The sequence below is a fragment of the Papio anubis genome, chromosome 17 (assembly GCF_008728515.1).
Source record: "Papio anubis isolate 15944 chromosome 17, Panubis1.0, whole genome shotgun sequence".
In the NCBI taxonomy this organism is placed as follows: Eukaryota; Metazoa; Chordata; class Mammalia; order Primates; family Cercopithecidae; genus Papio; species Papio anubis.
The window spans coordinates 9,112,904-9,140,709 of NC_044992.1; the positions used below are offsets into that span (position 1 = coordinate 9,112,904).

Genomic DNA, 27,806 nt, shown 5'->3' on the forward strand with positions numbered 1-27,806 from the left:
CTACTCTGGAAGCTGAGGCAGGAGAGTTGCTTAAACCCGGGAGGTGGAGGTTGCAGTGAGCCATTGCACTCCAGCCTGGGTGACAGAGCAAGACTCCGTCTCAAAAAAAAAAAAAAAAGAGAGAGAAAGAAAATTATGTTTTCAAAGAATGTCCAATGACATAGAGAAATGCTGTTTTACTATATATAAAATACAGATTAAAGTAACAAATTCATTGTTAAAAATTAAACAATGGCTATTTCCAAATTATAGAGTTAAAGATGCTATTTATTTTCCTCTGCAAATTTTCAATATTCTCTAAATTAGATATTCTCTATCAAGGGGTGTATATAACTGTTAAAATTAGGGATTTGGGTTTTTTGGTTGTTTTTTTTTTTTTTTTTTTTTGAGGCGGAGTTTTGCTCTTTTTGGCCAGGCTGGAGTGCAATGGCGCTATGTCAGCTCACCACAACCTACATCTCTCGGGTTCAAGCGATTCTCCTGCCTCAGTCTCCTGAGTAGCTGGGATTACAGGCACCCGCCACCACGCCCAGCTGATTTTGTAATCTTTAGTAGAGTGGGGGTTTCTCCATGTTGGTCAGGCTGGTCTCGAACTCCCGACCTCAGGTGATCCACCTGCGTCGGTCTCCCAAAGTACTGGGATTACAGGCGTGAGCCACCACCGCGTCCGGCCTAAAATTAGGTCTAAAAAAGTCAATGCTAAATTAAATAATTGACCCAAATAACCTAGATTCCAGGTAACTCAACTTTGTTCTTGGAACCCATTCTTCTAACATCCAGGCTGAGGGTAACTTAAAGAATTATAAACTATATTAGAAATAACAACATAAGACATATATTCCAACAAGAACGTTATAGAGCTGTAATGTTTTTAATTATTAAGCAGAAAGGTCAAGTCTATGTTCAATAACAATATGTTCCTTGGGATCAAACAATATGTTCCTTGAGATCAAAAGTTGCATCTTTCATCAAGCAGTCCTTGGGATTGACTGCTAAATAAATGACCCTTATCACCTATTGTTTTACTGCAGAAGCTACTGCTAAAGGAAAAGACTTCATGATATTAACTCAAGAAAGTGCAAAATGCCTTATAAACAAGCGCACAATTTCCCTCCCAGGTTCCTGTATCTGGAAGGGCCCCCAGGATCTAGGTCTTAGACCCAGCTGGTTACTAACTGGCTGGTGACCATGGATTCTGAACCTCGGTTTCTCCACCTGTGAAATAAGGGGGTTTACCGAGATGGACAGACATGCTACAAAAAGGTTATTTCGACTTCACTTTTATAGGAGTCCAAGGAAGCCTGCACCGGCCAGCTCCACAACCAGGATGGGCGGGAAATCCCCGCAGCGAGATGCAGCCCAGAAAAGCTTGAGAAATATTCAGAGATTTGGCTCAAATCCTCAGCTCTCCAGCTGACCACCCGGTCTCCTTCCCCAGCTACCCTTGGAAGGACCAAGGGTGGCGGGATGTGGCTGAGTCCCCTCAGTAGAGGAAGGGTCTCGCTGCCCCTCCCCTCATCCCGAAAGGCCTCCGGGGCAATGCGAAGGGATCGCCTGCTCCCCGGAAGCCCGGCTTCCCCGAAGGTCCCTCCGCGCACCGCCACCCTCACCCTGGGCTCACCAGGGGTCCGGTGCCATCCTGCAGACTCCGCCCGCCGCTCGGACTCTTCCTGCTCTTAGCAGCTGACTACGGCGGCCCGCACGGCTCACTCCCCGCAGTTCGTCCCGTGCGCGACCGGAGCCTGGAGTTTGCAAAGTGAATAACTAGAGCCTAAGAACCATGATCAGAGAAAGGAAAGTGCTCCCCTGGGAACAGTTGGCTGGCGCAATCTACTCCCACTAAGAGACGCGAACAGCTGAGCTCAGTTAAAATTGTTAAATAGAAACTAAGCATTTTCCCAGGAAGGTGGGAGCGCTGCAAGACCTCCGTAGCAGTTACTTAAAAATTTATCCTGCTTCAAAAAAACAAAACAACAAACAAAACACTAGATTGCGGTGCGACTTGCACACTTCGTAAACTTACTACAACCTACTTTAAGTTAACTTTACGATATGTAAATTATACCTCAATAACGCTTTTAAAAAATATATTTAAAATATTTTTTCACGCTGCTTTAAACAGGGGCCCAAAGAAGTATCAATTTTATATATATATTTATGTATTTATTTATTTTATAGCAGCCTTCCCATCAGTCCTCTATGCTTGATTACATATTTTTTAAAATGCCATTCATTTGGTGCTTGATTTTAGAGTTACTAAGAAGTCACAGACTCAACACGAGGGGATGGAGGAATTAGTTCTGTGCAGTTAGTGCCATCTCCTAAATTTCCAGAGAAACAGCAGACACAAAAAAGATGAATCCCACCCTATCTCCCTCCCAGTCCCTATCTCCCTTCATTTCCAAGAATGCTAATGAACTCGAATTCGGCAAGCTGGGTTTCTGCGCGGGCGTGGAGCTGGCGCGCATGCGCTCGTCCGTTACCATAACGACCAGAAGACGCTGCACCCACTAGGACGGAGAGCAAAGTAAGCAGAACCTCCCAGGGATGGATAACAAAATTTCGCCGGAGGCCCAAGTGGCGGAGCTGGAACTTGACGCCGTGATCGGCTTCAATGGTGAGGCCTCCAGCATCTTTGGGCTGGCTGGTTTAGGAACTCGGAGGACCTGTAGTGCAAACAGGAACAGTGAGACACCGGGGACACCTGAAATTCAGTGTGGGACAACGGCAGGAGCCCTGGTCAGGGACACACACAGGAGGACCCACATAGCCTGACCCTCCCCAAGGCCTTGGAGAGTCACTTCCTCGATCCGAGAGCTTCAGGGAGTGGGATGGTTTTTACCAGCTCTGACAAGCGCCAGCTCCTAAAAGGGACCAAATGCCTTCTCCCCAGGCGGGCTGGATGGGTACGGGTGGTTGTAACCCTTCTGCCACTAGGTCAGCCCTTCCTGGCTCTGAGCTCTACGCCGCCCGCAAAGCCCTAGGCTCCTTCGTAACCACACAGAAGGATGCTGTCTGTGTCGGCCCCGGGACTAGCTAGGAAATCTGCTAAAATCCCAACTGGCGTACCCGTGAGAAGGGGCTAGGACGGAACATGTGTTTGAGCAACCCCCTGAGGGATGATCTTGGTCCTCTAATCCTAAGGAAGGTTTCTAAATGGTGAGGATTTCAGACCAGGACAGAAGGGAAGGTGACGCCAGGGGGAGCTGAAGCGGAGAGAAAAAGGGTCTGGGACACTCCGCTGAAATCTTATTTGTGACTGCCTATTGTTTTGAAGATTCTGGGAGGGAAAAGCTGTGGGGTTTTATTGTTCTTTTTGAGGGGTTTTGGTTTTTTGAGGGATGAGAAAACAATGAATGATTTTAGGAGAAACAAAACTTTTCAAAAATGTGTGTTGTGATGCCTGAAAGCTTTAAGAATGTGGATGCAGAACAATCACTGTTTAAAGTTTTAAGCGTACTCTAGGACTTAGCTGTTGACTCTTGGTTTTACTTTAACAGTCTCCGATAGAAAGTGAGTGCTTTATACATTTCGGACATTAGATATCTTGAGAGCTGGTTACAACATCATTGAGAAAGAATTGAGCAGCCTACAGTGGGTTGCAAAGCGTCATTTGTTAAGCCAATATAGAACCACACACATAGAACTCTGCAGCTGAGGCCAGGGGCAGTGGCTCATGCCTGTTATCCCAGCACTTTGGGAGGCCGAGGCGGTGGATCACTTGAGGTCAGGAGTTCGAGACCAGCCTGGTCAACGTGGCGAAACCCCATCTCTACTAAAAATACAAAAATTAACCGGGCGTGGTGGCGGACACCTGTAATCCCAGCTAATCAGGAGGCTGAGGCAGGAGAATCGCTTGAATCCGGGAGGCGGAGGCTGCAGTGAGCCGAGATCACGCAGCTGCACTCCAGCTTGGGCGACAAAGGGAGACTCCGTCTCAAAAAAAAAAAAAAAAAAAAACAAACTCTGCAACTGAAATCGTGCTGTGGTTGTAGAGTTCCAAGGTTATATGCCAATATCTTCCATGGCAATTACTAATTTTCTTTATCTTTTAGAATGACCCCATATGATCAAATTGTTTTTACCTTGGTGGCTTTATGATAATGTATAGCCTTTCTTTTTCTTTTTTTTTTTTTTTTTTTTTTTTTTTTGGGGGTCGGTGTCTTTCTCTGTTGCCCAGGCTGGAGTGCAGTGGCACGATCTCGGCTCACTGCAAGCTCCGCCTCCCAAGTTCACGCCATTCTCCTGCCTCAGCCTCCCGAGTAGCTGGGACTACAGGCGCCAGCCACTACCCCCGGCTAGTTTTTGTATTTTTAATAGAGACGGGGTTTCACCATGTTAGCCAGGATGGTCTCGATCTCCTGACCTCATGATCTGCCTGCCTTGGCCTCCGAAAGTGCTGGGATTACAGGTGTGAGCCACCGCACCTGGCTGCATTATTTCTCATAACTAAATATTAGAAACAACCAAAATCTTCATCAAAAGTGGAAAGTACAAATCAATCGTAGTATATTGTATTCATACAATTTAATTCCTCTGCAAGAATTGAAAAGAATGAACTACTGCTATATACAGCAACATGGATGGATCTCACAAACATATGATGTTAACCAAAAAAGCCAGATACAAAAGAGTACAGATTGTATTGTTCCATTCATATAAAGTTTTAAAAGGAGGGAATTGGATCTACAGGAATAAAAGTCAGAACAGTGACAACCTTTCAGGAGATAGAGACTGGGAGAAGGAGCATGGGAGACCTCTGGGTGTGCTCATGTTCTACTTCTTGATCTGGGCTATAAACAGGTGTGTTTACTTAAAACAAAAAAAATCACAAGATCTACAAATTTAGAAAAGGAGAGGAGACTTATTTCTTGTAAAGGGTTGTGTCCTGTAAGGTGGTCATCCTACAGGCTGAGAAGCGTGCCTCAGGCCAAGGCCAGAGACAGGCACTTCAAAGGAGGAGGAGTTGAAGTAGGAGCTTTAGGTTGAACTGATTGTCTAAACATACATATTCACGCCGGCTGTGGTGGCTCACACCGGTAATCCCAGCACTTTGGGAGGCCAAGGCGGGTAGATCACCTGAGGTCAGGAGTTCAAGACCATCCTAGTCCAACATGGTGAAACCCCATCTATACTAAAAATACAAAAATTAGCCAGGCATGGTGGTAGGTACCTGTAACCCCAGCTTCTCGGGAGGCTGAGGCAGGAGAATCGCTTGAACTTGGGAGGCAGAGGTTGCAGTGAGCTGAGATCATGCCGCTGCACTCCAGCCTGGGGGACAGAGCAAGACTCTGTCTCAATAAATATATAAGTAAATAAATAAACAAACAAACATACATATTCATCAGGTTATAGGAGGAGCTATGAATACTCGTGAAGGTGGTCCCAACACATGTGTATTGAACAAACATTGATGTAATATATGACCCATGTTCACCTTGGGATGGGGACCTAACATTTAAATGGATTACAATTAGGTCCTATATGTCAAAAGGCCTTTTCAGGACATGAAGGCACATTAAGTGGGAAGCCTCAGTAAACTGGCCACAGGCAGTCTGTGGTGAGTGATCTTCTTACCAGGAAGAATATTATGGAAATCAGTCTGTTGTCCAATCAAAACTGTTCTTACAGCGGGTTGAACAGGGCTTCAGTTAGTAAGTGCCTGTGAACTGGACGGGTTGCAGTTGTTTTCATATTGCTTATCTCGAGATAAGTGCTTGTTTAGCTGCCAGAGAAAAAGAAAAATCTTGTGGCAGTGCATAGTTTATTTTATTTATTTTTCTGAGACGGCGGAGTCTCGCTCTGGAGTGCAATGGCACGATCTCGGCTCACTACAAACTCCACCTCTTGGATTCAAATTTTCTCCTGTCTCAGCCTCCAGAGTATCTGGGATGATAAGCACCCACCACCACGCCTGGCTAATTTTTGTATTTTCAGTAGAGACGGGGTTTCACCATGTTGGCCAGGCTAGTCTCCAATTCCTGACCTCAGGTGATCCACCCGCCTTGGCCTCCCAAAGTGCTGGGATTACAGGAGTGAGCCACCACGCCCAGCCATAGGGTGGAGGGGTGCATGGCCTTAGGTTCTGTTTATACTTTGATATCTTATTGCCACAAAGAGTCTGTTTCTGTCAATCTTATGATCTCTATTTTAACATTAATGCTGATCAGTTGTGTCTAAACCACAAAAGAGAGAGGGTATAATGAGGCATGTCTGACCTCCCATTCCTTCAAGTCTGGGAACTCAGCTTTAAGGTGTTTTGGGGGTCCCTTTGTCCAAAAGGGGATCTGTTCAGTCAGTGGCTGGGGTGGGGCAGCATGGGGATTGGAGAGCTTAGGATTTTATTTTTAGTTTACAAAAGTTATTGAGTTTTCTGTATTTTGTCTTCACTGAAAAGTGTTTATGTTAAAAAGCTATCCTAGCTCTCAAAAAAGAGAGAGAGAGAGAAAAGGCAGAACTTTCATAAGGCTTGGGAGAAAAGATTTTGACTAGGAGTCAGCAGGCAAAGATTGAAGGCAGAATATTTCAGGTTATAGCTATGGGGGGCGGAGGGGGCAAAGGACGAAAAGTGGAGAGTGCAGGGCCTGGTTGCAGAACAGCAAATAGCTTGGTGTGGCTTCAGTATCAGGGACTGGCAGGATAACATAGGAAAGAGAAGCTAGAATTAGATTTCAGAGGCCTTAAATGCCAAGTGATTGAGTTTAGACTTCAGATGGAAACAAATTAGAAACAAAAACAAGGCCCCTTTTATCATTGCGACACTGAAACTCACTGTAGTGTTATATTATTCAACTTGAATTTTTTTTGAGATGGAGTCTCACCCTGTCGCCCAGGCTGGAGTGCAGTGATGCCATCTTGGCTCACTGCAACCTTCGCCTCCTGGGTTCAAGAGATTCTCCTGCCTCAGCCTCCCAAGTAGCTGGGATTACAAGCATCTGCCACCACACCTGGCTAACTTTTGTATTTTTAATAGAGACGGTGTTTCGCCACGTTGGCCAGTCTGGTCTTGAACTCCTGATCTCAGGTGATCCACCCACCTGGGCCTCCCAAAGTGCTGGGATTACAGGCATGAGTCACCGCAACTGGCCTTAAACTTGAACTTTAACTTTATAGTATCAATATGTAACTGTACTCGACACTTGTAGGTATTGTATTTTGACAGGAATTACTTAAGCAAACCAAATATATTTGTGTTAAAAACATTTAATAAAATTATAGTTATTAAGGATTTGGTCATATTCATCCGTTGACTGGAGTAGGTAGCCCACGATTTTCCTATTATGGTATACAAAGAGTTCTTATAAACTAAAAACAGCAGCAACAACAAAATAGATCAGGAGTCTACAGACTATAGCCCATGGGCTAAATCTGGCCCACTGCCTGTTTTTGTAAATAAAGTTTTACTGGAATGTAGCTATGCCCGTTTGTTTATGTATTGTCTATGGCTGCTTTTATACCACACTAGCAGAGATGAGTAGTTGCAAGAGACCATATTGCCCACAAAGCCTAAAATATTTACTCCCTAAAATAAAAAAAATATTTTTATTTAAAAAAAAAAAAAAAGCCAGACAGACCCTGTAAATAGGTAATGGGCGAAGAAATATAAATGGCTATTAGCTCAAAAAGCTAAAAAATGCTGTTAAAGGTCATGCACGGTGACTCACACCTGTAATCTCAGCAGTTTTGGAGGTTGAGGCAGGGAGATTCTTTGAGGCCATGAGTTCGAGACCAGCCTGGGCAACATGGTGAAACCCCATCTCTATAAAAAACACAAAAAATTAGCCAGCCATGGCGGTAGTCCCAGCTATTTGAGAGGCTGAGGTGGGAGGATCACCTGAGCCCAGGAGGTAGAGGCTGCAGTGAGCCATCATTGTACCACTGCACTCCAGCCTGGGCGACAGAGTGAGACCTTGTCAAAAAAAAAAAAGGTAATGTAGTAAGGTGAGAATAAGAAATGATTCTCAATTACTATTGCCAGTATTAATTTTACAACCTTTTTGAAGGCCAGTTTTATGGTATCTATTACAATTTTTAATGAGGATAATCTTTGAGCTTTTAAGAACTTGAATCACTTATTCAAGTTTTCAAAAAATTATGTACAATGAAGTTCACTGTGATAGTTTCTATAATAGCTGAAGCATTGGAAGAAACAACCCAAATGTCCATTGGTAAGAAGTTTTTAAAAATTATGCCTCTGAAATGTTTTTGAACTAGACAGAAGTGGTGGTTGCATAGCATTGTGAAGGTACTAAATGCCACTGAATTGTTCACGTTAAAATAGTTGATTTTATGTTGTGTGAATTTCACTCCAATAATTTTAAAAATTGTATTCCTTTTGTGCAATTCAGTACTGTATAATCCTTAAGAAAAATGGGATAGATGTATATAAACCAATGAGGAAAGATGTCAGAGACATGTTAAGTATAAAATGCAATTTGCCATACAGTGTGTATGATATGAGCCTATTACAGTTTAAAGTGTACGTATGTTTGAGAGAGAGAGAGGGCATAGAGAGAGAGGAGAGAGAGGGAGGGACAGAGGGAGACAGAGAGGGAGGGAGAGAAGGAGAGAGAGAGAGAGAAAATGGAGTGTGTGTGAGTAAGTCTGGAGAAGACAGCAAAGAATATGAATTGTAGTGGACATGCGTAGTTTTAGTTACTCCATATCTGAATACTATTCTATTTGACAAGTATCCCAAGATAGGTAGGAGCTGGTTCTATTGTTTTAGTGAGAGCCTAAAAGGGGCACATAGTTTCTCTCCTAATTCCTTGGCAGTCAGTTGAGAGATGTAACATAATTGGCTCAGCCAATCAGACATTCCCACTCAGCAGTTCCACTCTTATAGGAGTGATGCAAAGGAGCAGAGCATCTTGGGAGTCAAATACTGCATTGAGCATTGAGCAGTGTGGCCATGAGAGGTCTTAGTTCACGTCACTTGGTCTCGCCTTGCTAATAGTTCTGCCTGTTTTTCAAGTGTGATCCAAACTTCCTGCCAGTGGTGTGAGCAGTATGTATTCCTTCCATATAATTCTTTTTCTGCTACATTTAGCCAGAGTTGACTTTTCTAGTTTACAACCAAGAACCATAATTATTCAATGCAAAAACAAAAATAATTCTGAAGAAATACACACCTGCATGTTACAAAGTTATCTCTGGGCAGGTTACACACCTAAGAGTAGAGTAGCTGGGTCCTGGGGCATGTGCGCTTTCAAGCATCATCAACAAAGACACATTGTTTTCCAAAGCAATTAGACCAATTTACTCTCCCACCAAGCATTTTGTGAGCGTTCCCTTTGTTCCGCATCAACAGTGATGCCTGGTACTGTCAGCCATCTTAATTTTAGCCATTTTGGTGGATATGACATGGTATCTCATTTCGGACATAATTTACATTTTCCTGGTTACTTATGATGTTGCATCTCTTTTTGTATATTTATTTGGTTTTGAATTTCCTTCAGCATAAACTGGCCATCCATATCCTTTGCCCATTTTTCTATTGAGAAGCCTATGTTTTCCTTATTGCCTTGTAGGAGTTCTTCGTATATTATGGAGATGATCTATTGTATACATTGAAAATATCTTCTTGTTTGTGTTTTTCTCTTCTTCCTTCCAATAACAATGTCTTTTGTCATTAATTAATTAATTTATTTATTTTTGAAAGGGTCTCACTCTGTCACCCAGGCTGTAGTGCAGTGGCACAATCCTCAGTTCACTGCAACATCCACCTCCCAGGTTTAAGCGATTCTCCTGCCTCAGCCTCTCAAGTAGCTGGGATTATAGGTGTCCACCACCACACCCGGCTAATTTTTGTATTTTTAGTAGAGACAGGGTTTCGCCATATTGGCCAGGCTGGTCTCAAACTCCTGGTCTCAAGTGATCTGCCTGCCTCGGCCTCCCAAAGTGCTGGGATTACAAGCGTGAGTCACCCAGCCCGGCCTAGATGCTTTTCATTTTTAACATAACTGGGTAAATATATCAGCCCTTTCTTTTATGATTTGCTCTTTTTGTGTCGTAGTTAGAAAGCCATTTCTTACACTTTTTGCATATGTCATCTTGTTTTTCACATTTAGGTCTTTGATCTACCTGGAAGATATTATTTGTGTAAGGTGTGAATTGTGAATCTAAGTTTAATTTTCCCATATGGATAGCCATATGATTGTTTATAAAGAACCTGCAATTAGAAAAAGTAAAAATATTTTTAGTAGGAGTAGATCACCCCAAAGACATAAACCTTAGTATTATAAGAACATACTGCATAAAAAAGGAATGCTCAATTAAAATGAAAAGAATCATTTATTCAATAATTACATTTGGCCATTTGAGCAAAAATAATCCATTTAGTTACAGGAATCACATAAAGCACCAAAATAAATTCCAGAGGGAGTTCAATATAAAAGAAGCATTCATTTAAGAACAAGAAGATTATATTAATAAATATTTATGACTCTTTTGATGGAGAAAGAGATAGCAACAAAAAAGATTTTTCAAAACCCAAGAATAAATGTAATAAGAAATGAGTGAGATCTTTATGAGAAAAAAATGGAAAATGCTACTAGAAGACATAAAAGGGGACTTATGAAGAAACATACCCTGTTTTTAAAATAGAGGTATTATATATTATTATAAAAATCGCTTTTCCTTAAGTTAATCTGTACATTTAATACTATCTCACTAAAAACACAATCATGAATTTTAAATAGCCAAGGTGACATGAAAGTTTATATGGTAAAATAAACACAAAGAGCAATCAAAAAAATTCTAACCATAGGTGAGTAATAATGGAGGACCTCGGTCTGTTTCATATTAAAACATATTACGAGGGTTTATAATTGTTGAGATGGTTCTTGGTGTAACCAAAATCAGGTTTGGGCCACTTGTCACTTGAAAGCTAAAAACTCAAGAGATGAGCTTTGGTGAAAGGAAGGTTAGCTTTATTGGAGAAGCCAGCAACACAGGGGAGGCAATAAACTAGCGTTCAAAGACCACCTCACTGACTTGAGTCTCTGGATCAGGGAAATTAGAGGAAATAATGATCAAAGCATTTTTATGAAACTCACACAGTCTCAGGTAGGCAGTTAGTCAATATTCTGGGGCCTTCTGCAGATGTCATCTGCCCTGTTCTTACCAGGCTGGTCAGCCCGTTCCCAGAGTTGTTGGTCAGTGTATTGTCTTTTATTTTTGCCGAAGGTCCTGTTCTCCTGAAACTGATTTTAGTGAATAATCTACCAACTCAAGCAAAACAATAATTGCATTCAAGCAAACAAACTTTTCTCTAACATGGTAGCAGTAGTGTTACCTTGGCAGATATTTGGAGTACGGGAGCTGCCTGTGGAAAGAGGCGTCACTGTGAAAGGTCCCAGGCTCTCCAGAGCACCTGCTGGGCACTCAGAACTGAAACTAAAATTTAAAAAAAATTCTTTTCCTGGTTATATCGAGGCATACTTGACATATTAAAGTTGTCTCAATTCAGAGTGTATAACATAATGTGTTGATATACATACACATGGTGAAATGATGTCTACAATCAAACTAATTCACATATTCACCTCACATAGTTACTTTTTTGTGTGATGAAAACAATTAAGATCAACTCTTTTAGCAAATTTCAAATATACAATGCAGTATTATTATTATTATTTTATTTATTTTCTGAGATGAAGTTTTGCTCCTGTCACCCAGGCTGGAATGCAATAGTGCAATCTCAGCTCACTGAACCTCCGTCTCACAGGTTCCAGTGATTCTCCTGCCTCAGCCTCCCGAGTAGCTGGGATTACAGGCACCCGCCACCATGCCCAGCTACTTTGTTGTATTTTTAGTAGAGACGGGGTTTCACCATGTTGGCCAGGCTGGTCTTGAACTCCTGACCTCAGGTGATCTGCCCGCCTTGGCCTCCCAAAGTGCTGGGATTCCAGGAGTGAGCCACCGTGCCTGGCCACAATGCAGTGTTATTAACTGTGACCATGCTGTACATTAGGTCTCTAGAACTTCTTTATCCTGCGTAGCAGACCTTTGCACCCTTTGACCAACATCTCTTCATTCCCCCACCCCTAGCAAACACCATTCTACTCTCTGCTTTTATACATTTGGCTTTTTCAGATTCCACATCTAAGTGAGATCACCATGCAGTATTTGCCTTTCTGTCTCTGGCTTCACTTAGCATAATGTCCTCCAGGTTCATTTAAAAAAAAAAAAGAATTAAGGACCTGAATAGATAATCCTCAAAAGAAGACGTACAAACGGGCAACGGGTATATGAAAAGGTACTCGACATCACTAGTCATCGGGGAAATGCAAATCAAAGCCCAAATGAAATATCACCTCACACCTGTTTGAATGGCTATTATTACACAGACAAAAGATAACAAGCTGGCGAGAATGTGGAGAAAGGGATCCCCTGTCCACTGTTGGTGGGAATGTAAATTGGTGCAGCCATTATGGAAAACAGTATAGAGTTTCCTCAAAAAATTAAAGAGAAAACTACCAGATGATCTAGCAATCCCACTTATGGGTACAAGGAAATGAAATCAGTATATAGAAGAAATATTTGCACCTCTATGTTCTGTTCAGCGCTATGATCAGCACTATTTGCAATAGTCAAGATGTGGAAACAATCTAAATGCCCATCAACAGATGAATGAATAAAGAAAATGTCACACACACACAGGCACACACAATGTTTTATATATATATACACACACATACACACACATACACACACACACACAGGCACACACAATGTTATATGTATATATACACACACATACACACACATACACAGAGAGAGAGAGAGAGAGAGACTCACTCTGGTTTTTTATTTATTTATTTGTTTATTTATTTTATTTTAAGACAGAGTCTCACTCTCACCCAGGCTGGAGTGCAGTGGTGCAATCTTGGCTCACTGCAAGCTCCACCTCCCGGGTTCACGCCATTTTCCTGCCTCAGCCTCCCGAGTAGCTGGGACTACAGGTGCCCACCACCTCGCCCGGCTAATTTTTTCATATTTTTAGTAGAGACGGGGTTTCACCGTGTTGGCCAGGACAGTCTCGATTTCCTGACCTCGTGATCTGCCCGCCTCGGCCTCCCAAAGTGCTGGGATTACAGGCGTGAGCCACCGCGCCTGGCCACGCAATGTAATATTACTTAGCCTTTAAAAAGAAGGAAATTATGCCATTTGTAAAGACATGGATGAACCTGGAGAACATTATGCTTTGTGAAGTAAAATAGGCCAAATTTTTATCTTTACCCAACCTTTGCCTGAGGTAGTTGACTCCCGTTCTCCCTATGCCTGTGCGTTCACCCAAGCAGGCTGCTCACGCTCCATGCACTCACGCTTTTTAGGATCACGAGAACTGGCCGTAGGCCTTGCTGGAGCAGCATCAGCATTACTTAGGAGCTTATGAGAAATACAGAATCTCAACCCCTTCTCAGACCTGAAATAGGAATCTGCATTTTAACAAGATCCATCAGGGATTTTTATAAACATCAAAGTTTAAGAAGTGATTACTAGATAAACCTTGTTGTCAGTGAAATAAAATTACCTATTTCCCCAACTTATTTTAGCTGAACTAAGGCTTATTTTAAAAGTGTTGGCTGGGCATGGTGGCTCACACCTGTCATCCCAGCACTTTGGGAGGCTGAAGTGGGCGGATCACGAGGTCAGGAGTTCAGGACCAGCCTGACCAACATGGTGAAACCCCATCTCTACTAAAAATACAAAAAAAAAAAAAAAAATTAGCTGAATGTGGTGGCAGGTGCCTGTAATCCCAGCTACTCGGGAGGCTGAAGCAGGAGAATCACTTGAACCCAGGAAATGGAGGTTGCAGTGAGTTAAGTCTGCACCGTTACACTCCAGGCTGGGAGACAAGAGCAATACTCCATCTCAAAAAAAAAAAAAAAAAAAAAAGTGTTGTCTTTTGTACTCAAGTAGAAAATTCCCAGCCACTTCTGCAGCTGATTATTATTACTGTGCATCTCTCTCTTTCAGGACACGTGCCCACTGGTCTCAAATGCCATCCTGACCAGGAGCATCTGATTTTTCCTCTTGGTTGCACAATCCTCATTCAGGCAATAAATACTCAAGAGCAGAACTTCCTACAGGGTCACGGCAACAACGTCTCCTGCTTGGCCATCTCCAGGTCCGGACGGTACATCGCCTCCGGACAAGTCACATTCATGGGGTTCAAGGTGAATACAGTGAAAACGACTCATTGTCAATTTATCTAGAGGTGCCTCCCTAGAAGAACTACCCCGCCACAAGTTGCTAGTTCTGTGTGGCAGTGTGCTTTATTCTTCCTTCTTCTTCCTTTCAACTTCTCTTTTAACTCATCTTCATTCCGTCAGACCGCGAGTGAAGGACTCTGATGATTTTACACCCGAGGTTGCAGCTTGTGACCGATAATGCTCACAAACAAAAGTTCCCGCTTAAAGCTGTTTCCATTGTGTTGCTGTCACGTTTGTAGAACCTGATCTGATTTCTAGAAAAATGATAGAACGGGCCGGGTGCGGCAGCTCACGCCTGTAATCCCAGCACTTTGGGAGGCCGAGACGGGCAGATCACCTGAGGTCAGGAGTTCGAGACCAGCCTAGCCAACATGGTGAAACCTCATCTCTACTACAAATACAAAATTAGCCGGGCGTGGCGGCGTGTGCCTGTAATCCCAGCTACTCAGGAGGCTGAGATAGGGAGAATTGCTTGAACCCAGGAGGTGGAGGTTGCAGTGAGCAGAGATCGCACCACTGCACTCCAGCGTGGGCAAAAAAGAGCGCGACTCTGTCTCAAAAAAAAAAAAAGAAAAGAAAAAAAGAAAAGTGACAGTACTAATTGTTTTTCACCAAGAAGGGTAGTCATCTCCTCAGATGGTTTTAATGCCTCCCTATGATCTGACGGTGTGTTCTTGCCCCCAGGCAGATATCATTTTGTGGGATTATAAGAAAAGAGAGCTGCTTGCTCGGCTGTCCCTTCACAAGGGCAAAATTGAAGCTCTGGCCTTTTCTCCAAATGATTTGTACTTGGTATCACTAGGAGGCCCAGATGACGGAAGGTAATGAACTAAACATATTTACTTATTTTCTTTATTTTTTTTTAACTTTTATTTTAGGTTCAGAGGTACATGTGCAGGTTTTTTATATAGGTAAACTTAAGTCACAGTTATACAGATTATTTCATCAACCAGGTGCTCAGCCTAGTACCCAGTAGTTATTTTTTGTGATCCTCTCCCTCCTCTCACCCTCTACCCTCAAGCAGGCCCCAGTGTCTGTGTTCCCTTCTGTGCGTTCCTGTGTTCTCATCATTTAGCTCCCACTTATAAGTAAGAGCATGTGGTATTTGGTTTTCTATTTCTACATTAGGTTGCTAAGGATAATGGCCTCCAGCTCCATCTACGTTCCTGTAACAGACATGATCTCATTCTTTTTTATGGCTGCATAGTATTCCATGATGTATATGTACCACATTTTCTTTATCCAGTCTACCATTGATGAGCATTCAGATTGATTCCATGTCTTTGCTATTGTGAATAGTGCTGTGATGCACATACAATCAGATACGTCTTTAAGGTAGAATATGTATATTCCTTTGAGTATGTAGCCAGTAATGGGATTGCTGGATTTAATGATAGTTCTGTTTGCAGCTCTCTGAGCAATCACCACCCTGCTTTCCACAATGGTTCAACTAATCTACGCTCCCACCAACAGTGTATAAGCATTCCCCTTTCTTTGCAACCTCGCCAGCATCTGTTATTTTTTGACTTTTTAATAATAGTTGTTCTGACTGATATGAGATGGCTATCTCACTGTGGTTTTGATTTGCATTTCTCTAATGACCAGTGATATTGAGCCTTTTTTCCTATGCCTGTTGGCTGCATGTATGTCTTCTTTTGCAAAGTGTTCACGTCCTTTGCCTGCTTTATAATGGGGTTTTTGTTTTATCTTATAAATTTATTTAAGTTCTGTACAGATGCAAGATACTTTCTCAGATGCCAAGTGTGCAATATTTGCGTATTTTCTGCCAGGTGTATTTCCAGAAGTGACAAGGGTCCTGTCCCCTCTAATGCTCTCTCTTGGCCCGTCTATATTTCAGTGTGCATTGTCTGAAAAGCCTCTGAGAAAAATACCCTAAAAGAGTGGTTTTCGAACTTGGCTGCTTGTTGAAATCACCCGGGCAGCTTTAGGGAATCACTGGTGCCTGGGTGTGCCTTCAGAGACTCCAATTTGATTGGCCTGAGCTCTAAGAGTTATATAAGCTTTCCAGTACTGTGTTGAACAAAAGTGGCCAGAGTGAGCATCTGTAAGGAACATGGCTGTGCTTTGGTCAAGGAGAGGCCAAGGAAGGATGTTTACATCCTGCGTGACTCAGCAAGTTTAGAGCGCAGGCGTATAATTCCACTGCTAACACAGGCCTTGTAGCCGTAACATGGGAAAGGCCATCACTTGGCTCTACACCACTATTATCTGTTAAAGGTATAATTGTCCTGTGGACACTGTGCAGGTGCCCTGGCGCCCAGAGAAAAAGAGAGAGAGCCAGAGCTGTCCATCTTTGCAGATGGACAAAGGGGAGCCAGGACACAGCTCAGCTCACTCGTGCCCAGAGAGACAAAGAGTTAAGCTGCTGACCCTGAAGCCAGGGTAGAGCTGGCTGTGCAGCTGTATGTGGGAGCTGCCAGCTCAAGAAGCACAGGCAGGGCGGACAGTGTGAGAAAGCTGTTGATGAGAGCTGCTGCTGAATAAAATCATCTTCCACCTGCCTACAGTCCCCAAGTGTTCTTCCTGCTCATCCACCCACTCCCCTCGGACTTCAGCATGGGCTGGACCTGGACCCTGGGATCTGACAGCATCCATATCTTGTTTCAGGTCTTAGTGGAAAGGCTTTCAATTTCACCCCATTCAGTGTGATATTAGCTGTGGGTTTGTCATATAAGGTCTTTATCATGTTGAGGTATGCTCCTTCCATATTCCACACCCAACGGAATATTTTTTTAGCCACAGAAAAGAATTTTTTTTTTGAGATGGAGTTTTACTCCTGTTGCCCAGGCTGGAGTTCTATGGTGCAATCTCGGCTCACTGCAATCTCTGCCTCCCAGGTTCAAGCAATTCTCCTGCCTCAGCCTCCCGAGTAGCTGGGAGCTGGGATTACAGGCATGCGTCACCACGCCTGGCTAATTTTGTAAATTTTTTTTTTTTTTTTTTCAGTAGAGACAGGGTTTCTCCGTGTTGGCCAGGCTGGTCTCAAACTCCTGACCTCAGGTAATCCACCCGCCTCAGCCTCCCAAAGTGCAGGGATTACAGGTGTGAGCCACCGTTCCTGGCCAAGACTTTTTTTTCTTTTTTTTTTTTTTTTTAAGAATGAGCTCTTGTCATTGCAGCAACATGAATGTAACTGGAGGTGATTATATTCAATGGAATAAGCCAGGCACAGAAACAAATATCTCATGTTTTCACTCACATCTGGGAGCTAAAAAAAGTAGTTCTCAGAGAGGGAGAGAGTGGTTAGCAGAGGCTGGGAAGCGAAGGAGGTGGGGGGATAAGAGAAGTTGGTTAATGGGTACAAACATACACTTACATAGAAAGAATACATGCTAGTATCCAATCATATGGCAGGAAAATGATAGTTAATAATTCGGTGAATATTTCAAAATAGCTAGAAGAATTGTAATAGTCTCAACACAAAGATAAACGTTTGAGGTGATGGATATCCCAACCACTCTGATTTGATCATTACACATTGTACACAGGTATCAAAATATCCCTGTATCCCACAAATATGTACAGCTCTGGTGTAGCTGTAAAAAAGTGTCCCAGATGATTCTAACGTGCGTTAGATATGAGATCCATTGCTGAAAAGAAGGACACCATCCCCACCATCACTGTCATGAAAGACAACAGCTACATTTTTAAAGCACTTACCACGTGGCAGGCATGACCTGAAGGTTTTTATTGCATCATCTAAATTAAGTCCCACATCAGTTTCAAGAGGTGGAAGCTATCGGTGCCAGGTGACAAGTAAGGAGCCAGCTGCTGAGTGACAGACCTGGAAGACAAACCCTAGCAGCATGACTCCAGAGGCTACGCCTTGAGCTTGCATTGCCAAGACATGATCTTTGCCCTTGAGTTAACTCACAGTCAAGTTGGTAGGCAGAGAACAGAAAGGAAACTGAAAAAAAAGAAGTATATTTAAAGTATATTAGGAAGAACCGGCCAGGTGTGGTGGCTCACACCTGTAATCCCAGCACTTTGGGAGGCCGAAGCAGGCAGATCACCTGAGGTACGGAGTTCGAGACCAACCTGGTCAACCTGGTGAAACGCTGGCTCTACTAAAAACACAAAAATTAGCCGGGCGTAGTGCGGGGACCTGTAATCCCAGCTACTTGGGAGGCTGAGGCAGGAGAATCCCTTGAACCTGGGAGGCAGAGGTTGCAGTGAGTGAAGATCGCACCACTGCACTCTAGCCTGGGCGACAGAGTGAGACTCCAGCTAAAAATAAATAAATAAAAAAACAAACAAACAAAATATATTAGGAAGAACAATCAATGCAGTACATATTCCTATGTAAATGTCAAAGGAACACAATCTGTAGAAGAAAAATAATAACACCTGAGGTTTGTATGGGATTTAATACTTCAGTACACTTCTATGTATATTTTCTTATTTGAGCTTCATAGGTTTATTACAAAGGAAATTTATATTTGTGTATAGTTATATAATGATAATCCTTCTCTTACTATATAGCAAGTCAACAAAATTTTCATGAGATTTCCTCCTTTTCTTGTCATTCATCAGTGGTCACCCCTTCCCTGGCCCATTACCACTTGACTGTTTCTGATAAGAAATGTATTGGCCAGGTGCGGTGGCTCATGCCTGTAATCCCAACACTTTGGGAGGCCAAGGCAGGTGGATCAACTGAGGTCAGGGGTTTGAGACCAGCCTGGCCAACATGGCGAGACCTCATCTCTGCTAAAAATACAAAAATTAGCCAGACATGGTGACAGGCACCTGTAATCCCAGCTACTCAGGAGGCTGAGGCAGGAGAATTGCTTGAACCTGGGAGGCGGAGGTTGCAGTGAGCCAGGGTCATGCCATTGCACTCCAGCCTGGGGACAAGAGTGAGACTCTATCTCAAAAAAAAAAAAAAAAAAAACAGTAAAAAGAAATGTATCCAGAAATCCTCTGTTAATGTTCTTAGCTCAACTTTTTTTTTGCAAGCAGTAAAAGGCTTGTTTTATTTTAATGACTGATCTATGTAATCATCAAGACTGCTATCTACAGACAAGAAATGGGGAGCTTCTATTTCTTAGCCTCTTCCTCCTTGGACAAGTCTTGATCTTCTCCTTCTTGGCCCAGAGATGCTCTTCACGGTGCTTGTGTACTTCCTTGGTCTTAGATCTGTGGGCCTTAGCCTGGTCAACCGGGAGCTTCTCGCAGGCTTCGTCTGCCATCAGCTCATGGATATGTTCCATGAGAATCCAGTTGTTTTTTGAACACATTCCCCTCCACCTTCAGGTAGAGGCTGTGATACGTGTGGTGATCAATCTTCTTGAATCCACAGTATCTTCAGAGCAGGTGGCGCAGAATCCTCATTCTCCTCATCCAGGTTACTTTCTCTGGCAAACGGCTGCACCCTTTGGCTTACCTATGCCCATGTGTCTGCCCTTCTGGCGGGCCAAGGTGTTTTCCCAGCATCCAGCCAGGGAATGGACAGTCACAGGCTTATGGATAATTAGCCCGTCTTTGATCAGCTTCCAGATCTGCTGGTGGGAGTTGGCCTTGGCAATTTCACTGGTCTCATTGGGATCCAACTAGACCTTCTTGGCACTAGAGGAAAGCCCCGTCTAAAGCCTGAGCATCCTCACGGCTTTGGCCACTGCAGTAAAAGGAAAGAGTTCCAACATCCTTTGCTCAACTTAAAGCAGTTATTCTCAACCTTTGGTGCACACTGAAATCACCTAGAAAGATTTAAAAAACACTGATGCCTGGGTCCCACCCCCAGAGATTCTTGGAGCTAGGTCATTAGGCCACCCCCATCCCACCCCCTGTCAAAGAGACTAGGTCTTGGGGGGGGGGGGAAATGGCCCCTTAACCAAGGTTAATCTGGCAAAACCGTTAATCTCCTCTATAATTTTAAGCTGCCTAAAAGTTGCTTGCAGAACATTCGAGAATGTTGAAAAGCCAAAAGAAAGAAAAGAAAACGAACCTTGCTGTACTAAAAAATGCAATATGCTCAGCCCTGGATAGTGTCTGTGGTGAGAAGGGTGGAGTTCTGCTGACTGGTTTGCATAGTCAGGGGATCAACCCTGAATGGATGGCAGGGGTTTATTCTACCCAACCCATCTAGCTTCTACACAGAGGAAAAGAAACAAAAGGGAAGCTGCCAATTATAGTGGACATCCTATGGTTTTCATGCCTTTTTTTTTTTTTTTTTTTTGAGATAGAGTTTCACTCTTGTTGCCCAGGCTGAAGTGCAACAGCACGATCTTGGCTCACTGCAACCTCTGCCTCCCGGGTTCAAGTGATTCTCCTGTCTCAGCCTCCCAAATAGCTGGGATTACAGGCATGCACCCCACCACGCCTGGCTAATTTTGTATTTTTAGTAGAGACGGAGTTTCTTCATGTTGGTCAGGCTGGTCTCGAACTCCCGACCTCAGGTGATTCACCCTCCTCGACTTCCCAAAGTACTGGGATTATAGGTGTGAGCCACTGTTCCCGGCCTGCATGTATGTTTTAAATTTTGTAACCTATTTATGAAACTTTTGGCATTGATGTCATCATGCTATTCATGTTGTAATGCAACCTGCTTTTTGACTAACTTTATACCAAGGACATCTATGTACGTACACGTAGATATAGATCTCATTCTTTGCCATAGTAGCATAGTATTCCATTGTACAGATATGCTGGAACCTATTTGGCCAGCTCTCTATGTTGGTGCCCTTTGTTTTATCTATTTTTAAAACAAATTTGTTTTGTGCTTGTTGCCACACAGCCTAGGCAACAAGAGCAATGGCTCACACCTGTAATCCAAGCACTTCGGGAGGCCAAGGCGGAAAGGATCCCTTGAACCTAGAAGTTCAAGACTAGCCTGATTCTCCTGCCTCAGCCTCCTGAGTAGCTGGGAACTACAGGTGCACTCCACCACTTCTGGCTAATTTTTTTATTTTCAGTAAAGATGGGCTTTCACCATGTTGGCCCAGGTTGGTCTCAAACTCCTGAACTCAGGTGATCCACCCGCCTCGGCCTCCCAAAGTGCTGGGATTACAGGTGTGAGCCATCGCACCCAGCCAACATTCGAAACCATCCTGGCCAACATGGTGAAACCCCGTCTCTACTAAAAATACAAAAATTACCCGGATGTGGTGGTGCATGCCTGCAGTCCCAGCTACTCGGGAGGCTGAGGCAGGAGAATCGCTTGAATCCAGGCGGCGGAGGTTGCAGTGAGCCGAGATCACGCCATTGCATCCAGCCTGGGCAACAAGAGCGAAACTCCATCTCAAAAACAAACAACAACAACAACAACAAAAAAAACTTTTAATGTGTCACTGTTGTGTCTTCTAATGGGGAGACCCCCGTCTCTACAAAAACTGAATTTTAGCCAGGTGTGGTAGTGTGTGCCTGTAGTCCCAGCTACTTGGGGGATGTGGTTGAGGAGGTGTTGGGGTGGGGTAATTTCGTTGTTCGTTTTTAAGTAACCTAGTGTGGTTTTTTTCTTTCTAGAACCACTAAGATCGTTGTTTCTTATTTTGAAAGCCTGTTTTCCCTTTGACTTTTTTTTTTGGTCCTTCTTATTTCGGCAGTGTGGTGGTGTGGAGCATAGCCAAGAGAGATGCCATCTGCGGCAGCCCTGCAGCTGGCCTCAATGTTGGGAATGCCACCAATGTCATCTTCTCCAGGTGCCGCGATGAGATGTTTGTGACTGCTGGAAAGTACGTGTCTGCCTTCGGCGTTTTCAGAACTCATACCTTGCTTTATTTTCTTGCACAGAAAACGTGGTCATTTTGATCTGGGGGAACGTGTCTTTAGTCCTGGATAAATACTTTACATCATAGTTTTTGTGTTTTTGTACTCATTAAAAGTTCTCTTCGCTGGAAGTCTTTTAACTACAGTTATTTTAAAATTCTGTGATTACTGATGAAAAGATTTTGCTTACCTGCTTAACTGTTCTCAGGTGCTTGTTTGTGACGGGATTATCTCCAATCCATGCTCACAGAAATAATTTGCACAATTGCACAGATTCACCCACTGATGGATGTTTCTTTCCACCTGCTCTTGACTGGGGTCTCATAATCTGATAGTTTGCAAATGAATTCTGCCAGGAAGTTTCAGATGGTTAGACTGTTAGCCATATAAGATAATTACAGGCAGGATCAGCTTTAACCAGCTAATGGTGACCTAGCTCAAAGTTTGAACACAGGCCAGTATCTGCCTAAGGGAGGGAATACATTAATTTACAGATCCACTAATTAGAACGCTGTTTGGAGGGTTTTTTTTTTTTTTTTTTTTTTTTTGACAGTGTTTTGCTGTGTCACCCAGGTTGGAGTGCAATGGCATGGTCTTGGCTCACCGCAACCTCCACCTACCAGGTTCAAGCGATTCTCCTGCCTCAGCTTCCCAAGTATCTGGGATAACAGGCACCCCACACCTGGCTGATTTTTGTATTTTTAGTAGAGACGGGGTTTCACCATGTTGGCCAGATTGGTCTCCAACTCCTGACCACAGATGCCTGTTTGGAGTTTGAAGGGAAGGTTAAACAAGAATTTTAAAAATCCTTTTTTTGGGGGCCGGGCGCGGTGGCTCATGCTTGTAATCCCAGCACTTTGAGAGGCCAAGGTGGGCAGATCACGAGGTCAGGAGATCGAGACCATCCTAGCTAACAGGGTGAAACCCCGTCTCTACTAAAAATACAAAAATTAGCCAGGTGTGGTGGCGGGCGCCTGTAATCCCAGCTGCTCAGGAGGCTGAGGCAGGAGAATGGCCTGAACCCAGGAGGCGAAGCTTGCAGTGAGCGGAGATCGCACCCCTGCACTGCAGCCTGGCAACAGAGCAAGAATCCGTCTAAAAAAAAAAAAAAAGAAGAAATCCTTTTTAAATGTTTATATACCAGTCCAAAGGGAAAGAAATCATAAAATACAGATTTGAAGTATGTGTTCGGTAGAACTATTTTTTTTCAACCCATGTGTGGCCTCCCATCTGGGAAAGGTACACGTGGTTGGTTACCTTTTCAGCCAGAGAAGAGAATTTGTGCAGCTCCCCATCTGTATTGTTTCCTGTCCCCGCTTTATGATATGCAACTTACATTTGCTCCATGGCTAATCCTGAGGAACGATTCATCCAGAGGAGAGGCCATGAAGCTAATGAAGCTAATTGACCAAGCAATCTAAAGCAACTGACCGGGGGCTGTGGCGGCGCTCTTCAACTTTGTTCAGGTTTGCAGAGCGATTTGACTCAGCCAGGGTTTCATGAGGCTCTTTCCGCTCCTTAGCAACCCCTTCAGCAGCAGGCCTGGGTCCATTCTGATGTCCATGAGCAACGTTTCTTCAGAACTCAAAGTTTGAATTTTATATAAAAGAAGTTTTTTAGGGCAATCTGCATTCTGTGTCTGGCTTGATTTCATGTGACACTGAGAACTGAGAAAGTGAGCGTTCTTAAGTAAAATGTTTGACAGGGCACCTACGTATGCCGGGCTCTCTAACTTGGTCCCAATGCCATGTGTTCCACCATATTGTCCCCATGAGATAGCCTGCAAGTTTCAGTATTTCAGAATCCAGAGAACATCTACCAGGAAGACCGTGAAAAAAGCTCTTTGTTTTTTTTTTTTTAAAAAAAAAGTTCAGTACGTTTAAAATATGTCTGAGTGCTTACTATATATACATAACTCTGGGAGCTAAAAAACAAAAAGAAAAACTATATATATACACACACACACACATAGTTATATATGTATATATATATATACACATATATATACACATATATGTGTGTGTGTGTATATATATGTACACATGTAGAGAGAAATGGAGTCTGACGCTGTCACCCAGGCTGGAGTGCAATGGCGCGATCTCAGCTCACTGCAACCTCTGCCTCCTGGGTTCAAATAATTCTCCTGCCTCAGCCTCCCAAGTAGCTGGGATTACAGGTGCATGCTGCCACAGCTGGCTAATGTTTTTGTATTTTAGTAGAGATGGGGTTTCACCATGTTGACCAGGCTGGTCTTGAACTCCTGAGCTCAGGCAATCCACCCGCCTCAGCCTCCCAAAGGGCTAGGATTATAGGTGTCAGCCACTGCCCCAGCCCAAAACTTGATATATTTTTAGATTATTAATCTTTTCTGCCTTAAAATATTAGCTGAAGTCTTTGTGATGTTGGCCTTGAAATTTTTATACAATTATTAATTCAGATTAATCCAACATATAATGAGTCAACACTGACCATGGATCAAGTCCTGTGTTAGATGCTTATTTGATTTAGCTTTTAGTCATTTGGTCTCATTTCTCTTTCCTTGAAGACAAGACTCCACACCACAGGTCTTCCCTTTAAAATTTTCCTTGCAACTCAATATCTCGGAAAAAAACACATTTAAACTTACTCCTACTCCTGGTTTTTTTGTTTTGTTTTTTTGAGACAGAGTTTTGCTCTTGTCACCCCGGCTGGAGTGCAATGGCACCATCTTGGCTCACTGCAACCTCCACCTCCCAGGTTCAAGCGATTCTCCTGCTTCAGCCTCCTGAGTAGCTGGGATTACAGGCACCCACCACCACACCTGGCTAATTTTTTATATTTTTAGTAGAGACAGAGTTTCACCATGTTGGCCAGGCTGGTCTCGAACTCCCGACCTCAGGTGATCCACCCACGTTTGCCTCTCAAAGTGCTGGGATCACAGGCGTGAGCCACTGTGCCAGCGTGAGCCACTGTGCCCGGCCCTTCTCCTCCTGTTGAACTGAAATTTGGTGTCCTTTGACCAACATCTCCCTACTCTCCCACCCCCAGTCTCTGATAACCACCATTCTACTGTCTTATGAGTTAGGCGTTTTTATACTCCATAGCTGAATAAAGTCACGCAGTATTTGTTTTTCTGTGCTTGGCTTATTTCACTTAAAACAATGTCCATCAGATTTGTCCATGTTGTCACAAATGACAGAATTTATTTTCATCATGTACATATACCACATTTTTAAAGTCCATCCATCTTTTGATGGACACAGGTTGTGTATATCATGGTGAGTATAGTTCATAATATATTGTATACTTGAAAATTCCTAACAGAATTAATTTTAAGTATTCTCACCACCAAAAAAAAAAAAAAGGTAATTATACAAGGTAAGGCATATGTTCAATAGCTTGATTTTGCTATTCTGCAATGTGTATATGTATATAAACCTCATAATGTACACCATAAATATATATTATTTTTACTTGTCAATTCGAAAGAAAGAAAAGAAGGCCAGGTGTGGTAGCTTACGCCTGTAATCCCAGCACTTTGGGAGGCCGAAGTGGGCAGATCATGAGGTCAACAGATTGAGACCATTCTGGCCAACATGGTGAAACCCTGCCTCTACTAAAAATACAAAAATTAGCCGGCCATGGTGGCGGGCACCTGTAGTTCCAGCTACTCGGGAGGCTGAGGAAGGAGAATGGCTTGAACCTGGGAGGAGTCGGCAGGAGGGCTGCAGATAGCACCATTGCACTCCAGCTCAAGCGACAGGGCTGCAGGCCTGTCTAAAACAGAAAAGAAAGAAAGAAAGAAAGAAAGAAAGAAAAGAAAAGAAAAGAGAGAGAGAGAGAGAGAGAGAGAGAGAGAGAGAGAGAGAGAGAGAGAAGGAAAGAAAGAAGGAAAGAAAGAAAGAAAGAGGAAAAGAAAAGAACAAAGAGGAAGAAATTTAAGAAGCTGTGATTTGCCTGTCTTGTTCCTCATGCTTACGCAGGCTGGCTTTCCAGAGCCGGGAGTGTGCACTTCAGAGTGAGAGGGAGACGGGTGTCAATCCCTGCTCTGCTGTGTTCGAGCTCCGCACTTTCTCATTTGGGAGGGGGGATCACAAAACCTGCCTCATGGTGCTGTTATGAGAATCGAATAAAAGATCTTTCATAGTGCACTAGGCCGTAACGAAGCCTCGAAAATGTTTAGATCTCTGCCCTTCAGTTTCAGGGATGAAGTGATTATTCAATGGGTGTCCATTTGATTGTGACTTTTTTTTTTTTAATAGTGGGACAATTCGAGTATGGGAACTGGATCTTCCAAATAGAAAAATCTGGCCAACTGAGTGCCAAACAGGACAGATGAAGAGAATAGTCATGAGTATTGGAGTAAGTATTAATCAAGCATTAAGTAACAATTAGCACACATTCCTGTTAGCAGTACTGACCAAGGTGTTTGTATGTGTGTACATGGGGCTGGGGATAGGAAGGTGGGGAATAGGCATAGGGGGTGTTGATTGAAGAAGCTCACCTTGGCCGGGTGCGGTGGCTCACACCTGTAATCCCAGCACTTTGGGAGGCGGAGGTGGGTGGATCACCTGAGCTCAGGAGTTCAAGACCAGCCTGACCAACGTGGAGAAACCTTATCTGTACTAAAAATACAAAATTAGCTGGGCGTCGTGGCACATTCCTGTAATCCCAGCTACTCGGGAGGCTGAGGGGGGAGAATCGCTTGAACCTGGGAGGCAGAGGTTGCAGTGAGCCGAGATTGCGCCACTGCACTCCAGCCTGGGCAACAGAGCAAAACTCTGTCTCCTGGCCAACATGGTGAAACCTTGTCTCTTCTAAAAACACAAAAATTAGCCAGGTGTGGTGGTGGGTGCCTGTAATCCCAGCTACTCAGGAGGTTGAGGCAGGAGAATTGCTCGAACCCGGGAGGCAGAGGTTGAGGTGAGCTGGGATCACGCCACTGCGCTCCAGCTTGGGCAACAGAGTGACACTCTGTTTCAAAAAGAAGAAAAAGTTGGCCGGGCGCGGTGGCTCAAGCCTGTAATCCCAGCACTTTGGGAGGCCGAGATGGGAGGATCACGAGGTCAGGAGATCGAGACCATCCTAGCCAACATGGTGAAACCTCGTCTCTACTAAAAAAATACAAAAAAACTAGCCGGGCGAGGTGGCGGGCGCCTGTAGTCCCAGCTACTCGGGAGGCTGAGGCAGGAGAATGGCGTGAACCTGGGAGGCGAAGCTTGCAGTGAGCTGAGATCCGGCCACTGCACTCCAGCCTGGGCGACAGAGCGAGACTCCGTCTCAAAAAAAAAAAAAAAAAGAAGAAGAAGAAAAAGTTCACCTCTGCCACACCCTTTAGGAGTCAGGGAAGAGTCACCTAGACACAGCACAGGTAAACCTTGTTTTACTGGAATCTAGGCTGTCATTAAACACCCAAAGCCTGCCTCACCTGGACGAAAGCACTGTAGCCCGCGGCACTCAGGGCCCACAGCACATTCCTATGTCACTGATGCTATTTCTGCTACTGAAAATAAAGTTTCTGACCAAGAAATCCATTGTTGAAATGCAATCTCTTCCATACAGAGAAATTATTAACATATTTTAAATGTGGATTTATATATTCAGGTTGAGTATTCCTTATCTGATATGCTTATAGCCAGAAGTGTTTTGAATTTTGGATGTTTTTCAGATTTTGGAGTATTTGCATTACACTTACCAGTTCAGCATCTGTAATCTGAAAATTCAAAATTTGAGATGTGCCAGTGAGCACTTCCTTGGAGTGTCACATCAGCACTCAAACATTTCCGATTTTGGAGCATTTCAGATTTTAGATTTTTGGATTAAGGATACTCAGCCTGTATAACTTCATTCTCCATGGACCGATTCCTCTTGTTTAATGCATAG

General features: G+C 43.5%; 2 protein-coding genes across 10 annotated transcripts in view; one reads left to right on the forward strand and one right to left on the reverse strand.

Moving 5' to 3' along the window:
• STX8 (syntaxin 8) overlaps positions 1-2,061 on the reverse strand; it is a 330,836-nt gene extending 328,775 nt beyond the window's left edge. For all 6 annotated transcript variants that reach the window (XR_002517971.1, XR_002517972.1, XM_017950346.2 and 3 more), the window contains exon 1: positions 1,622-2,061. Coding sequence is in view for 4 of the 6 variants with exons in the window: in XM_017950346.2 (XP_017805835.1) it covers positions 1,622-1,638 (17 nt within the window). In the remaining 2 variants the exon portion in view is untranslated. The remainder of the gene's footprint in view (positions 1-1,621) is intronic.
• A 404-nt stretch (positions 2,062-2,465) lies between these two features.
• The window catches only part of CFAP52 (cilia and flagella associated protein 52), a 68,405-nt gene continuing 43,064 nt past the window's right edge, over positions 2,466-27,806 (forward strand). The window contains exons 1-5 of one of the 4 annotated variants that reach the window (XM_031657374.1): positions 2,466-2,617; positions 13,984-14,183; positions 14,904-15,040; positions 21,782-21,910; positions 26,186-26,285. In XM_031657374.1, coding sequence (XP_031513234.1) covers positions 2,548-2,617; positions 13,984-14,183; positions 14,904-15,040; positions 21,782-21,910; positions 26,186-26,285 — 636 coding nt within the window. In that variant the 5' untranslated portion in view covers positions 2,466-2,547. Of the gene's footprint in view, positions 2,618-10,677; positions 11,375-13,980; positions 14,184-14,903; positions 15,041-21,781; positions 21,911-26,185; positions 26,286-27,806 lie in introns of those variants that run through there. The other 3 variants (XM_031657373.1, XM_031657372.1, XM_031657375.1) reach the window with 3 other exon arrangements.